General features: G+C 43.9%; 1 protein-coding gene across 1 annotated transcript in view; it reads left to right on the top strand.

Annotated features, from left to right (window-relative positions):
• DPP10 (dipeptidyl-peptidase 10 (inactive)) overlaps positions 1 to 16,442 on the top strand; it is a 240,468-nt gene that overhangs the window by 23,781 nt on the left and 200,245 nt on the right. Inside the window, exon 3 of the mRNA XM_015423766.1 lies at positions 11,965 to 12,039. Within this exon, the coding sequence (XP_015279252.1) occupies positions 11,965 to 12,039 (75 nt within the window). The remainder of the gene's footprint in view (positions 1 to 11,964; positions 12,040 to 16,442) is intronic.

Here is a 16,442-nt window from a genome sequence, read left to right as displayed (position 1 = left end):
CTCCCCGGCCCTGCCCGGAGCCATAGCGCTCCCGCACGGCTCGGGGAACCCGGGGACGGGGCTCTCCGGGCCTCACCCGAGCCGCAGCACTCCCGCACGGCTCGGGGGACCCGGGGGCTGGGCTCTCCGGGCCTCGCCTGAGCCGCAGCACTCCCGCGCGGCTTGGAAGACCTGGGGGCTGGGCTCTACGGGCCTCGCCCGAGCCGTAGCACTCTCGTGCGGCTCAGGGGACCCAGGGGCGGGGCTCAGGGGACTCGGGGGCGGGGCTTGCTGCCACGCGGGCTGCCAGAGCGGTGCTCTGGAGGGCTCCGGCCCAAAAAGACCCCTGGTCATGCCCCCTTCCTAATCTCTCATGCAGGTTAATTCCTCTTCAGAAGGCTGAAGACTTGCTCTCAGCAAGCTCATCCTTCTTTGCCTCCTTCGCAAGATGTCAGGGAGGAGGGCAAGGAGAAGCTGCTTCATGTCTCTCCCGAGGGCTTTATAGAAAGTCAGGAGAACTGAGGATGAACATTAACCCCTCCCCCTCCAAGCACCAAGGCTTACGCTAAGGTTGCAGAGGGAAATATTGGAGGGCTCTGGAACCCAGCATGGTTGGATAGAGTGTGTGGGGAAATACCTGAATATTTGGGGGGGGGGGTTCGAGTCTGGGGAGGACAGGTCTTGGGGAGGCAAGGGACCTCACAAGCATTTTCTTCCAGGGGGAACTGATCTCTGTAGTTTGGGGATCAATTGTGACAGCGGGAGATCTCCATGCTCCACCTGGACTCTGGCAACTCTGTGGTTGGAAGGGACCTGATACCCACATGTGCATGCTGTTCAGCCACTCTGCTTGGCAAGATTTGGAACTTTATTCTAGCCAAAGCAGTCTTCCTTCAACTTAAGTAGTTACACCATGGACTTGTTTTTGTTCAGAGGGCGGTAACCATGTGAATAATGTAATAGGTATTGTTACAATACCATAAATATTCTGAATTTAATCATTTTGGAATATTTCTAGATACCAGGATACCTAAAGAGACTTGAATCAGATATAATATTGTTTGATTTTTTAATGTATGTCTTTTTTCATATGAAAGGTATTTTTGGTGAGGGGAGGCATTATTTCTCAGAGAAAGAGAGTAATATATGGACAGTGAAAAATGGAGGATATTATTGATGTTTGATTTTGTTCTGTTCCTTAAAGTGCTCTGTGTTTAATATCCTGAAAACTACTACTGGGCCGTGTTTCTGAGTCGGTTGCCAATCCAGATGCCAAATTATTTAATCTGGGATTTGTAAAAGAGCCTAGAATAAATTAGGCAACCACATTTCATTGAAGCTTAGTTGGACTGGGAATGTTAACTCCCTTCAGGGCTCTTTGAATTTTCCACGCTGTGAATTCTGAAAATATTCCCAATATGACTTAACTGTGATGGCTCCAGGCATTTCCCTCCCCCCCCCCATTAATATAACATTCAAATTCTGGTTTCATATTAAATCAGAAGGATGAAACAAGCTGTTTGCATGACAATTTGATTCCTTGGTGTTTCACTTGCAAACTGAATTAGACCGGGGCCCCCAAACCTTTTTGATCCCACAAATACCTTTGGACTTCTGATACAGGGGGGTGGGCAGAACCCCAGAATAGCTGCCACAGGAGGTGGAGCCAAACACAAAATTGTTGCTGCAGGAGGCAGGGCCAGCCACAAAATGTCACAAAATAAAGTTATGCATAATTCTAATAGTAAGTCTTCAACATTTTAGATAGAAGCTCTGTTTAATAGGATGACTTTAAAACGAAAGTATTGTTTTAAAATATTTTCTTTCATACACTCAGTTTACTTGCAGTCACAGTGAACATATTTTTACTGTAGAGGCAGCTGCTGACAAAGAAAGATGTTTTTGTTTTTTTAAAAAATCTACACAATCAACTAATTTTCCAATGGCCAATTAGAAGCTGTGCTGGGCGAAAGCTCAGTTTGGCCCTGTCCACTTTTTAACAACCTTGGTTGGGTACCAGGAAAGGTGTCAGTGGATGTCATGTAGGGATGCCAGACCCCCTGGTGGGGGCAGGGGTCTCCTGCTTTCAGCCCCCGCCTCTCTGCCACCAGCCAGATGAAAAGCGGGGGAGAATTACCCTCCCCAAAGGGAGGAACACTGGATATTGATGTGATGTTCCTACATGACCCAGAAGTGATGTAGGCATGCTGGGGACATTGGGGCCAATGCTCTGGTTTTGGGGCAAAACTCTATGGTAGAAACAAATTCTACCATAGAGTTCTGCCCAAAAAACAGAGCATTGCCCCTGATGTGCCTACGTCACTTCCAGGTCACTTAAGCATGTTGTGTAAATTAATTAATTAGTTTGTAAATTCGATTTATAGATCACCCTCTCCTGTGCATTGGCTCAGGGTGGTGTACAACAATTCCAATAATGACAATTACAGATTAAAATAAACCATTAAAACAATAAAATACAGACAAGTTTCAGATGACACTGATGTTAGACCAAATTGTAACCTTACCCCATGGGGAGAGAGAGAGAGATGGAAGTGCCAGGCTTGATGGAAACTGTTGCTGTCCTCAACCATAGGCCTGGCAGAACATTTCTGCCTTACAGGCCCTGAGGAATGGTATTAGTTCCCGCAGGGCACAAATATCATTTGGCAGATCATTCCACCAAGTCAGGGCCAGGGCCAGAAAAGCCCTGGCTTAGGTTGAGGACAACCAGATATTTTTCAGGCCAGGGATCACCAGCAGGTGATGAGTAATGCTCTTCAGGAGGTATACCAGGAGAGGCAGTCCCATAGATATGTTGGTCCCAGACCATTTAGGGCCCTGAAGGTTAATACCAAAACCTTGAACCAGTGTTCTTCCCCTCTACTGGTAAGTGAACCCCCATCCCTCGCCAACTGCTCTGCGAGTCTGGGCAACCCTAATGCCATAGTACCCATGGGCATTACAGTAGGGACCCCTGAAAACTGAATAAATTTGCAAATGGTGAAATACAGCCCTGGCATAGCTTGCATACTGACATGGCTGTATGAGTATCCTGATCCAAAGACTGCTATGCACATTATGCACATTCAGAGCTCCCCTTACCTACAGGCATGTAAATTCTGTATGGGAGTTATGTTTTTGTTATTGTGTTTTCAATATCCGGCACCTAGGGTAGCAGTTATCAAGAGCAGGTGGGATAGGGAAAGAGAAATTAAGACAGCAGTCATAAACAGGTCTAATCAAAATCTTACTCAGGTCTATCAATGAAGCTTACTCCCAAGACACTGTTCATTTATTTACTTTATTTATAATTAGCCTTTTTCACTGAGCCTGAAGGCAGATTGCCCGGTGTAAGTCAATGCAATCAAATAGTACGGGGCATTGCATAAGAAGTGCAGTAAAGCTTGGATTGTGTGAGGCTTTCCCTTCACTATATTGGCTTGCCTGCTCTCTGCTGTCTGCGGCGGTGCAAGCATCTTTCTTAGCTCATAGGTGGTGGTGTTGTTTTCCCTCATAAACAATGCAGAAGCCTATCTGCATGTTTCTCACTGAGCTTAATCTTACCAGACTGTCTTCAGTGTATCAGATAAGGGCAGATTTTCAACCTTGCCCATATATGCCCATATAATAATGAAATAATACATAAATAAATTCTGTAGTTGAGGAAAGAATTTATTCACGTTAGTCTTTATGGTTTTGTTGTCAGAAGAAAACCCCGTCACTATCCCAATATGCTGGTAGTTCCAAAACTGAGGTGGTCATATACAATCACACACTGTAATGCGCTGCCAACAGCCCAGATGAAGGGCTGTTTCCTCAAGACATCTTCAGATCAGTGCTTTTGTGACTGCTCTTTGGCAGAGGTTGATTCATTGCCCCATAACTTTTTTTACTGTCCAAAGTATTCAACAGCCAGAGAGAGATTTCTTAGAAAATAGCTATTAAAATATCCAGACACTCCTGATACCTCAAAATTAAGATTATTTATGAGTAGCCTCTGTACCGTGGATGTGGCAAACTTCTGCTTTATTGTGTTTTCTAGTTCTTAAATGTCTGTTTTTTATAGTCTATGGTCTATGGGCTGTTAAGCTTGAATAAACTTGAAACTCAACAGTTTTTATGGCTTTTTATTCAGCATATATCTTGAGATTTTCAACTGTTTGCCTTTGGTAATTTTCCAGACACACACCCTCCAATCTTTAAAAATGCTAGCAATTCATAAGTATTTCAATCCTATAAAAGCAGTATTTAGTGTTACTTAATATGCCATATAGTTTTCAAGGAAACTATTGTTGCAGAAACTTGTTTTCTTTGTGGTATGTTTTAATTGTTTTGGGTTGCAGAGGCATTAATTATGTTTTAATATTTACAAGCTAGTTTCAGAGCCTATAAATGATAAATTCAATGGTGGGTATATACTTGGATTTTTAAAGGGTACTTATGATTTGGTGCCTGAAGATAAATCTGGCATGTATGTATAGTAGCTGATAGTTGATACACTGGCATTGTGCTCCTGAAGGCTACCGAGGCAGAGTCAGTTGGCCACTAGTGCAATTGTGGCAGTATTGATTCATTCTTTATAGATATTCTGCAGGGGGAAACAAGAACGTATGGCCCTTCATAAGGCATAGGTGGCATAGCAAGTGTGCTGGAGTCCATAGCAACTCTGGCAACATCCACCAATCAGACAATTGCAAGCAGTGATGTCCCCATGAGTGGCAGACACAAGCACAGCAAATCACCACGCACTGATCTAGCTACTGGCTCTTGATGTCACCCCCTCCATGGAGAGCCAACAGAAACAGGGAAGACCCAGCAACAGTACAACCTCAACTGAGGTACATGTCTCAAGCCACACCCTCCTATGCCCATGAGGGAAGGAACCTGTCAGGTTCCACAGCCAACAACGGAGTACATGCTTATCAGAAAGGTTATACTTTATTGCAGAGCTATAGAGGCATTAACACAATCACTGTTAGGAATGGCAACGTTCCTACAAGCATAATGGGATATAGGGTATTCGTATGCACCCCCCGTTCCATAAGCCAATTAGCCTGGCTCTCGCGCGTGGGAGAAGGGTTCCCAAGCCGTTAGAGGCTGCAGCTGGGAACTGAAAATGCTCCCATAGTTCCAGGCATTCCAGACACTACACCAGCAACCTGCAAGGTCATAGATAAGCAAGCATTACAGAAGCAAAAGTAAAGAAGCAGCATCTGGCCCACAGAGGAAGAAAATGCATTCCCCCCCCCCATCATGGCAACATAGCTGACATTCTGCCCCCTCGAAACTCAGCTTCTCCCGCCCAGCCCGGGATATCTCCTGGTCAGTTCGGGAGAGATCCCGGTTTATCCGGGAACTCCCTGTGGAATTTCCACAACAGCTTAGGGGCCCTAATAGCCCCTACTTCCACCCATTCGAGGTGCTGGGGTCCGAAATCAAGCCATTCCACCAAATAAAACAAACATCCACATTTCACTTTAGAGTCCAATATCTTGGAGATTTCATAATGTTCCTCACCATCAAGCATAATAGGAGGGGGTACAGGTTGTGATGGTCGCCAGGGGCTCGACCCTGAATTCTGCTTCAGGAGGCTGAAATAAAACTCAGAATGCAAATTTCTCAAGTTCTTAGGAAGATCCAGATGCACTGCCACATCATTAATCACTCTTTTCACCTTGAAGGGACCAAGGTATTTCCAACCCAGTTTCCGGCTAGGACGCAAGACTTTAATGTTTTTAGTTCACACATACACCGAATCCCCAGGCTGCAGAGCCCAACCCTCCACCCTTCTCTTGTCAGCCTGAGTCTTGTAAGCCTCCTTAGCCGCATTTAACGTTTTACAAAGGAGTGGCCACGAGTCTTTCAAACGTTGGCACCAGTGAGCAGCATCCCCCAACCCCAAGTCACTTGGCCCCTCCAAAAAAGGCACCGGGGGACTGTCGTAGTCATATAAAGCCTTAAAGGGGGACAGTCCAGTGGACGAGTGGCAAGTGTTGTAACAAAATTCGGCTAGGGGTAGCAAGTCCACCCAATCATCTTGTTGATAATTAGTGAAACAGCGAAGATATTGTTCCAATGTCTAATTAACCCGTTCCGTTTGTCCATCAGTCTCTGGGTTGTAAGCACTGCTCATGGCCCATTCGACTCCCATGAGTTTCAGAAGCTCCCCCCAAAACCGGGAGACAAATTGGGCCCCCCTGTCAGATATCACCTTGGACGGGAGCATATGCAGGCGGACCACATGCAACATGAAGCCTTTGGCAAGGGCCTTCGCCGTGGGCAGGAACGTAAACAGGACAAAGTGAGCCTGTTTAGAAAATAAGTCCACAACCACCCAAATGACAGTCATAGATTTACTGGGAGGTAGGTCTGTAATAAATTCCATGGAAATCACCTCCCAAGGCGTGCTAGGAGTCGGGTGTGGTTGCAACAAGCCTAGTGGTTTCCCTGGCCGGGGTTTACTCATGGCACAGACTTGACATGACTTGACAAATGAAGACAAATCCTTCCAAAGCTGCAGGGACTTTACAAAGCCAGAATGTCCCAATAACTTAGAACTGTGCACCGCTTGCAAAACTTCCCCCCTGAGGGAGAGGGGCACAAACAGTTTGTGGCCACGGTACCAGCAGCCATCAGATTTAAGTTCGAAGGAATGCTCTTGCTTTGGGCGTGGCATTCCGATCCTCGAACTGGGCACATAACGCCCACATAAAAGCGTCCAAATTAACCAGCTCCGGGCTCCGTGTGTTATGCAACCACACATACCAAGCTGCGGCCGCTCCCCGCAGACGGGCCGCCACCACATCTACACGGCTGCTGTCATCCAGGAACAGGTGGCCTGACCTTTCCACGAATTTCATCACTCAAACCATGAAATATGACAGCTCCTTTGGGTCTCAGTCGGACGTGGCCTTGATCAGGTCCTTCAGCTGGTGATGCAAGGGACCCCTCCTTGGGCAACCTGGCGGGCCACAGCTCCCCGCAGCTTGCCATATTGATGCTGAACTTAGTGCAGACACCTGATCAGCATAGCCCGGTGCAGCCCTGTTATGCCAACTTCTCCAGGAAATTCCTGGAGACCCAATCCAAGTTATCTACCAAGGAAAATTGGGTGTTTGTGGCTGTGCGTAAGTTCTATACCAGTCTATACAGAGGTCGGATGGCGAATGAGACGCTCGGCTATATCCCAGGAAGTGAGACAACACGCTAGTCCTTAAATAAATGTTGTCTTTACTAAAGGTTTCTGCAGTCATACAAAATCGGAATCATACAAATTCATACAAGCTCCTTAGTTACAAAAGTACATTAGAACAATTACAGCATAGAAAATAACAAAAGCATCAAAATGGGGAAGACACAATGGGGCACGGCTATACTCATCTGAGGTCCAGCTGAGGAAGAACTCCCCTCCTTGGAACGCTGGGCAGCCGAAAGCAGCAGCTTGTGAACTCCAAGGACGTGGCCTCGATCAGGTCCTTTTGCCGGTGATGCAAGGGACCCCTCCCTGGGCAACCTGGCGGGCCGCAGCTCCTCGCGGCTCGCCATATTGATGCTGAACTTAGTGCAGACACTCGATCGGCATAGCCCGCTGCAGCCCAGAACTCCTAAGCTCACATGATCCGCCGGCCTCAAATAAACCCATGTGTCAGACAGGATGCCCACCTCTTCCCCAGCAATGGCTTGATGGACAAAAGTGCTGCCATCATGAACATATTCCTGTTCCGAACCACACACCCTTTCCCTTGAAAAAGGGAGGGAACCCCCCCCACCCCCCCACCACGCCCAAGAGCACCCTAACCACTAGGCCAAGAGGGGAGGTTCAGAGGAGTTATGGCAGGAGGCACTAGGCACCCCACTGAAGCTCTGACATCACACTACACATGAAGCCAGGCAGAGGCGTGGCTCCATGGAAAGGCACAGGGTTAGCAGTCAGAGTTTGCAGCTTGATCCCCACATGAGTAGGCAAAAGACGCAGAGCTAATCTTTTGCTACTGCAAATGGCAAAAGGGGGAATCAGATGGCCTTCTCAGTAAAGGTAAAAAAGGTAAAGGTTTCCCTTGCTCGAAAGCCAGTAGAATCTGACTCTAGGGGGAGATGCTTATCTCTGTTTCCAAGTTAAAGAGCCAGGGCTGTCCAAAGACTTCTCTGTGGCCTTGTGGCCAGCATGGCTAAACGCCGACACGGAACACTGTACCCTTCCCACCGAAGCAGTACCTATTTATCTACTCGCAATTTCTTGTTTTCAAACTGCTAGGTTGGCAGGAGCCAGGGCTAGAGACAGGAGCTCACTCCATCACGCGGCACTAGGGTCTCGAAGTGCTGAGCTACAGACCTTCTGGTCTGCAGCTCATCGTCTTAATCTCTGAGCCACCACAGCCCTTCACCTATGCAGTAGGCTGCCCCAAATGTCATCAGTGTGGCCAAGGTGCTGCTCCACACACACCCTGCTGCATACATGGACACAGCTCCCTTGTATCCATCATGGGTTCCTGCACCTACATTGACAACCTGTGCAGCTTACCAGATGCCAGGAGTGCTATGGGAGAGTGCAGGACACAAAGACCTCCCTTCTCTGAGCAGCCCCCACACACACCCAAACCACCCACCAGCCCATTCCCTGTGCATGCTGCTTAACATCTATATGTGCCCTCTTGCCCAGTTAGTCAGGAGATTTGGAGTAGGCTGTCATCAATATGCAAATGACATCCAGCAGTATTTGTTAATTGACAGCTAGCCAGACACCATCCCAGAATCATAGAATCATAGAGTTGAAAGGGACCTCCATGGTCATCAACCCCCTGCAAAGTGCAGGAAATTCACAAATACCTCCCCCTCCACACTCACAGTGACTGCTGTTCCATGCCTATAAGATGACAAAAACTCTTCAGGATCTCTGGCCGAACTGGGCTGGAGAAAAATTTCTTCCTGATCCCAAAATGACAAAGAAAGAGAGAGAGAGAGAGAGAGAGAGAGAGAGAGAGAGAGAGAGAGAATGAGAAACCCATGCTGGCTCTTAGTAATCACAGCTGTCCTTTCTAAATGCTCAAGGACTGACTGTCTGATGATTTGTTCTAAAACTTTCCCAGGTATAGATGTCAAGCTGACAGGTTGCTAGTTATCCGGATCCTCCTTTTCCCCCTTATTGAAGATGGGTACAACATTTGCCCTCCTCCAATCTTCTGGCACTTCACCTGTTCTCCAAGAAGGGAGAGATTCCTGGTCTTAGCTATGTTAAACATAACCCGAGAAAGGATTCCGTCTAAGAATTTGGAATCTAGTGTCAGCTAAAGCTGAAGTACATTTTCACACAGACACCAAGAACTGGGGTTTGAGATTCTGGCAAAGAGTGACTGGGTAGCAGGCTGAAGTTCCCAATCAGGCCAAAAGGAATAGGATCATATTTTCAGGGAAGAAATAGAAGTCCCATCCAGTTCTACAGGAAATTGGCACTGAGGCAGTCCCTTGGTCTGTTGTGAAAGCAAATGGTTATAGACTACTTAGGGGAAAGAAGACACATTGTGATTTCAGAAAAGGGGAAAGAATTCGATACACTAAAAGAGTGACCTTACCAGAAAACCTGAACAGTTATTAGGAAACCAGCTAGTCTCTTAGAATCATGGAATCATAGATCAGACTTGGAAGGGACCTCCAGGATCATCTAGTCCAACCCCCTGTACAAGGCTGGAAATTCACAAATACCTCCCCCCACCCTCAGTGACCAGTGTTCCATGCCCAGAAGATGACAAAAAAACCTCCAGGATCTCCCGCCAAACTGGCCTGGAGAAAAAATTGCTTCCTGACCCCAAAGTGGCAATCAGCATTTCCCTGGGCGTGTAAGAGGGGGCCACAAGAACTAATCACCAATGCAATCCTTCCTGCCCTCCCTCTCATGATCTCTCTAAGTTCACAGAATCATCATGGCTGTCAGATGGCCATCTAGCCTTTGCTTGAAAACCTCCAAAGAAGGAGAGCCCACCATTTCCTGAGGAAGCCTGTTCCACTGAGGAACTGCTCTGTTAGGAAGTTCTTCCTAATGTTTAGCCAAAAACTCTTCTGATATAATTTCAACCTGTTGTTTCTGGTCCGATCTTCTGGGGCAGCTGATTCATAGAACACAGTGGGTGACTGGTGGTGGCTGTAGTTGTCATTTTGGGCTCCACTGGATCTTTTGGATGGGCTGCACTAGTGTGGATCACTTAGCCTATTTTGTTGTGTGGGTTATGCTGTGTTTTTTTTCTGTTGTAAGTTTTCTTCACTGTTGAGAGGCATTCCCAGACTGAAGCAGGTTAGGGAGCTGACCGACTCCAGTCAGGCCCAACTATTCCCACGCTGGCTCAGCAGCCTATGTTGGTGGTCTGCTGGTGGCCAAGACTGGTGTAGCAGCATTGGGACAGTGTGCCAATGCAATCTCAGGTTGCATTGGTGTTATCTTGGGGATATGCCAGACTACCGCCTGATTGGCTCACTGTGCACTCCCTCCCCCTTAGGCTTGTGCTGACAGTATCTCCTTACTGTCCAACACTATGTCCTTATATGACATTGTGCTGGGGGCCTAGTAAAGATAGACAGGACAGGTAAAGGGAAGTGCAAGGGAAAATACAGTACGGAAAAGTTAAACTGGCAGCAGAATCGACAGACAACTCATATGAAATGTGAAAGCAAAAGACAGATCCTATTACATATTCCAAATTTCCTACTACTCACGTGGGGCAAAAAAGGAAAAGATACTAGCACATTTATGAGCATGATTTTCGTGTGCTTTTTCCCCTTTATACTCCTAATGCTCCCCAGTCAACTACGTTTTACAGCTTTCCCAGGTGTCTGAAGTGCCTCGTGCTTGACCCCTCTGTTCTTTAGATATATCTGCAGATTCATATAAAATGATCCCCTTCAGTGTTTCTGTTGCTTCGAGTACACACTGATCCTTCCTCTACCTCAGATCCATTACATTCTTTCTGACACCACCATTACCTCTTGATGCAATTATAGCTGTGAGTTCAATTGGGTGTCATGTATTCTTATCTAGACATAAAGTGTTATTCGTGTGACCGTGCTTTGTTCTCCTCGACTATATTTGCCAGACCACTGAGGGTTTTAAATCTTTTATCTTAAAAAAAAAAAAAAGCAAGGTCCTCTGGAATTTTTGAGATCAGAAATAAAAAGGTTAGAATGTGCTGCATTGGTTTGAAGCATCTGCATCCTCCCCTCCCAAACTGTTCTGCACGATATTGTCTTTAAGGAAAGAACTGGATGGAAACATACTGAAATATGTGGCTGCTATTTAATTTTTTTAACATAATTTTTAATATACCATGTCTATTATAAAACTTTCAAGCATAGGCAGGAATCTAAAAAAGATACTTTAGGGCAGGTTTAAGTACTTTCAAAATGTCCTTGATGTTTTTAGTTTTAGAGGAGGAGGAGAGGAGGAGATTGGATTTATACCCCACCCTTCACTACCCAAAGGAGTCTCAGAGCAGCTTACAAACTCCTTTCCCTTCCCCTCCCCACAAAAGACACCCTGTGAGGTAGGTGGGGCTGAGAGAGCTCTGACAGAAACTGCTCTTTTTCAAGAACAGCTCTTATCACAACTATGGCTTGCCCAAGGTCATCCAGCAGGAGCAAGTGGAGGAGTGGGGAAGCAAACCTGGTTCTCTCAGATTAGAGTCCGCACACTTAACCACTACACCAAACTGGCTCTTGGTTAATTTATTGGTTGTTGTAGTTTTTCCGGGCTGTATGGCCATGGTCTTGGCATTGTAGTACCTGCCATTTCGCCAGCAGTCGTAAAACATTAGGTACTACAATGCCAAGACCACAGCCATACAGCCTGGAAAATCTACAACAACTAATGAATTCTGGCCGTGAAAGCCTTCAACAACATTTTGGTTAATTTGTTTGATTTCCTCAGTATTCTATTTCCAGATGTCTAAGACAAAAATAACTTCATGTAACACAATCACTAATACTGTTATCTCTTCTTAGGTAACTTTCAAAGCATCGAGGTATTCAGTGTCTCCGGATTTAAAATATGTCCTCCTTACATATGACATCAAACAGGTAAGCTAGTCTTTGGGGGGAAATGGTATAATACATTGAAAATTATACTAATTGCATTATCTGGGGGGGGGGAACCAACTTAAAATGAAACTGACTTTCTTTATGCCATTAATGCTGGTGAGATAATGTTTTAATTACATTGGATTAAATTTTGGACCCTCTGGCTTTTTTTTGAATTGAAGTTGATTTGAAACAAATTTAGACCATTAGCAGTTATGTAAAATAATTCTGATTTGCCTTTCTTTGTTGTATTTGGATAAGTGATGTTTTACAGTAACATAATTGTGTGGGAAAAACTCAGACATTATGCAAATGTTTTAGAGAATCCATTTATTTGGCTAAGATATGTTTAAAGCTGTTCTGTGGGCAATTTTCTATTTTGTGTAAACCACAGTGTACTAAAACACATTCTTTCTTGCTTGTTGTTCAACTGGCTTTAGCAGGTTGATATCCTTGCACATGTACAACCCTGTGTCCCAGTTTAAACTAATTGAAATCACTGGGCTCTTCATAGAATTGCACTGTAGCTCTGCATAGGATTACATTGTAAATGTTATTGTTATAAAACAAGAAATGGTCCCACCTTCCTGCACAATGTTTTAATTGTTGTTTTTATGTCTTTGTATTAAGTGTTGTTCTTGTTTTAATTATTCTAATGGTGCGTTATTGTTCTTTTTTGTTGGTTTTAATGGTTTTGAAATGTGGTTTTATTATGAATGTTTTCATTTGTTAATCATCTTGGTGGCCCTTGTGAGGGCAGAAAGGCAGGATATAAATCCTGTAAAAGAAAAGAAAATATCTTATATATTATGGCAACATCAGATCAGAACACAATTTTCTGCCTTCCATTACAGTGTTTGACTTAGTTGGTTCAGGTGGGTAGCTGTGTTGGTCTGAAGCAGCAGAACAAATGAGTCCAATGGCACCTTTAAGATCAACAAATACCTTGAATAAACTTTGTTGGTCTTAAAAATGCCACTGGACCCAAAGTTCATCAACTCTCAAGGTTTTATTTAATACTACAAAGCAGCTGTGGGGTGGGTGGGTATGGCTAGACTATATTGGGTTCTCAGAGTTGAGAGAGGGGTTTAACTCTTTTCCCTGGTTGAAATGTCCCTCCAAAATTCCTGTTAGCTCTCTTGGGAGAAAGTACAACCTTGATATCTTGATATTGCTGCTAGTAACGTTGTGTGGTGGGGGAGAGATTTTCTGTAGGGGAAATGATATGGGGGGGGAGGATTAAACTCCCCCATTTCAACTGCTGCAGCCCTCCTGCCGTTTGTTCCCTTTCTCTAGCTGAATTTTAGCGTTGTAAAACAAACAGACAAAAAAACATCCAGTCATAGACTCCCATGTAATATGCCCTAGGTTTGTGAGTACTAACTACATTCACAAATCCAACTACACTTGTTTTAGACCTGTAAATGCAAATAAGAATCTATATTGATGGAATTCTGATATTATTAGAAAAATTGCCAGGTTATTTGCAGAATGTCATTCAATGGGTTCAGTCACAGTGCCATATGCTTAAAATAACTGCATTGCATGGAAAACATGCTTTATATATATATATAAAGTTAATTTATATATTGTTTACTTCTTTTCTCTCCCCTTCTTCACTTCTCATTATTGAGGTGACCTGCTTTATGTCACATCATTTCCAATAATGTTGATGTTTTTTTTTTCATCCAGATGTTTAAAACAGATATGCTTCACCAGCATATCACTCCTTGGGTCCATTGAATTGAAAGTGGAATTCTACTTGAGGGTTTCATCAGTGAGCTAATTAGTTACAGTTCTGTCCCAATCTTCCTTCTGGGAAATTCAAGACAGAATATAGCTCCTGAACAGTCTTCTGTCTAGGATTGTCACAATGGTCAGGTTATTATGAAGTCATAGACGATGTGTAGTAATGAAGGATAGAGTCTAGCTGGGACTCCCATTAAGAGAAATTTACAGGCAGTACTTGCTGTTCATAGCAGATGGTGTTGAAGAGGACACCACCATAGATCAATGCTGCAGGTGAAAATGGGAGTTTTGTTTTCCTTGTGTAATATTCATTGCAATAGAAAGCAAGGACTTTTTCACATCTAGACTTTGACATGAAGTAGCCAGTTTTTTTGGGGGGAGGGGAATGGAGACTTAAATTTCACTGTGACATTTGCCATGAAATTGTAATTAGAGCCGTGGTTATTTTGATCTTTGGATTCAAAATAAATGCACAGTTAAATTAAATAGTGAAATGTTTTATTTTTCTGTTGTCAGCATTTTCTTTAATCTATTTTATGCTTAGAATGGCAAACTTTAATTAAATTTGCAGTTGTTTCAGCACAATTAAGTATATCCTTTATGCATAATGGGATGTAAATTTGCATGAAAATAAGCTGTCTTTGAATACAAAAGTAATAATTGAATGAATCATACTGAGCAGAATGAGGAAAGCTGTTAAATGTATGCTTCTGCAGATGCGTGATGTTGTTCTGTTCTCTTTGTGAGCTGAAAAAAAAATCTGCCTTGATTCCTGTTGAATAAAAGTTAATTTTAGATTTTGTATCCTTTACTGAACCTGAGTTTCAGTATGAATGTTAGCTACTTTTACTTATGCTTCCTGAGAAGATCCACAATGATTGTGACTGTCTTAGGTGGTCCGGTAACAAGATCAGCTATGAAAAATGTTGGCAGGTTCAACTTACTAGAGCAGAATTTATATCGTTTTAATCACCCCTATACGGGTCAACTGCATGCTTTCTTAGTCATGAAAAGTGATTTTGATTGTGACTATAGAAGTTCTCATATATTACCAAGTGAAGAATTTAACTGTTGTGTTAAAATGAGTGCATAGATCACAGAGAGCATCCCACTGTCATTTATGGTTCAGCAACTGGTTATGAAGAATACATTCCAGACAGTCCTGCCACATACAAAAGAAGAACCGAACCGCCAATTAGATAGGGCACAGACAGGCTATTGTCCTCCCCCCGCCCCTTCCACATTTGACCAGGTTTCAGGAGTGCTTATATCCGTGGCCTATGCAGAGATTCAGTATGCTGCATAGCTAATGGGGTCCGTGAAGCAAACTAGAAATAGAAGTTCTTTAGCTATTCATTCCTTGTTCACTTCTTCGTCCCTCTAATATCCTTTGTTCAGGTCTCATAAGTGGAATTGTAAAAGAGGTAGTCACTTAACAAAACAAACACGTGGGGGTGTGAAGAAGAAGTACAGATAAGCATGCTTTTCAGTATTGATTCCTGAAAATACTTCTAAGTGGCTTGATGCTCTTAGATAACTTTAAATTACCAATCACTCCATACAATTTGACAATGAAAATGTAATGGTAATAAAACTACCACTGTTACTGGTACCACAGTTCAACACTAGCCACCATCTGGATCTCTCTGTATGAATTTCCCCCCATGTTAATTACTCAAGATTTACAATAACTATTTTTTTTTGGGGGGGGGGGAATCATTCAAACTATATTGTGGTGTTAGATTTCCCCCCCTTCAGGAATTTAAAGGCTACTTGTTAGTCATTAGGTAAGGTGAATTAAAGTGCCCCCTTGTTTCATAGCTAAAAGGGACATCAGCAGTAATAATATTTTTTTTTAAGTCCTCCTTTTAAGAAATTCTTCTCTCTCTCTCCTTTGTACTTGTAAGACCATGTTTACAGATGCAATTATTTTGGAGGTTATCTTAGAGTTGCCATCTTCACAGGTCACTGCATTACTCTGGAGGTTATCTTAGAGTTGCCATCTTCACAGGTCACTGCATTACTCTGTGAAACTGTGAATCCTAAACACCAGAGATAATGCTAACTCTCAAATGAGGAAGTTTCAGAATCTCAGGAGCCACTGACTTCTGCAGACAGTTGTCTGGGGCCTAGGAATGCTTTTTATAAAGAAACTAGTATGATCTTTTAGCCTTTTGATACTGTCCTTGGGGTTTTCTTGGCAAAAATACTGGAGTGGGTTGCCATTTCCTTCTCCAGTGGAAAGCGATGGCGAACCTAAACAGCATGATAAAAAGTAGAGACATCACCCTGCCAACAAAAGTCCGCATGGTCAAAGCAATGGTATTCCCAGTAGTCATGTATGGCTGCAAGAGTTGGACTATAAGGAAGGCCGAGCGCCGAAGAATAGATTCTTTTGAACTATGGTGCTGGAGAAGACTCTTGAGAGTCCCTTGGACTGCAAAAAGATCAAATCAGTCAATCCTAAAAGAAATCAACCCTGACTGTTCCCTGGAAGGCCAGATAATGAAAATGAAGCTCAAATACTTTGGCCACCAAATGAGAAGGGAGCACTCACTGGAAAAGACCCTGATGCTGGGAAAGATTGAAGGCCAAAGAAGACGGGGATGGCAAAGGATGAGATGGTTAGACAATGTCATCGATGCAACGAACAT

This window comes from Gekko japonicus, unplaced genomic scaffold (genome assembly GCF_001447785.1).
Source record: "Gekko japonicus isolate JY-2015 unplaced genomic scaffold, Gekko_japonicus_V1.1 scaffold2080, whole genome shotgun sequence".
Lineage (NCBI taxonomy): Eukaryota > Metazoa > Chordata > Lepidosauria > Squamata > Gekkonidae > Gekko > Gekko japonicus.
This window is presented reverse-complemented; position numbering and strand designations above follow the sequence as displayed.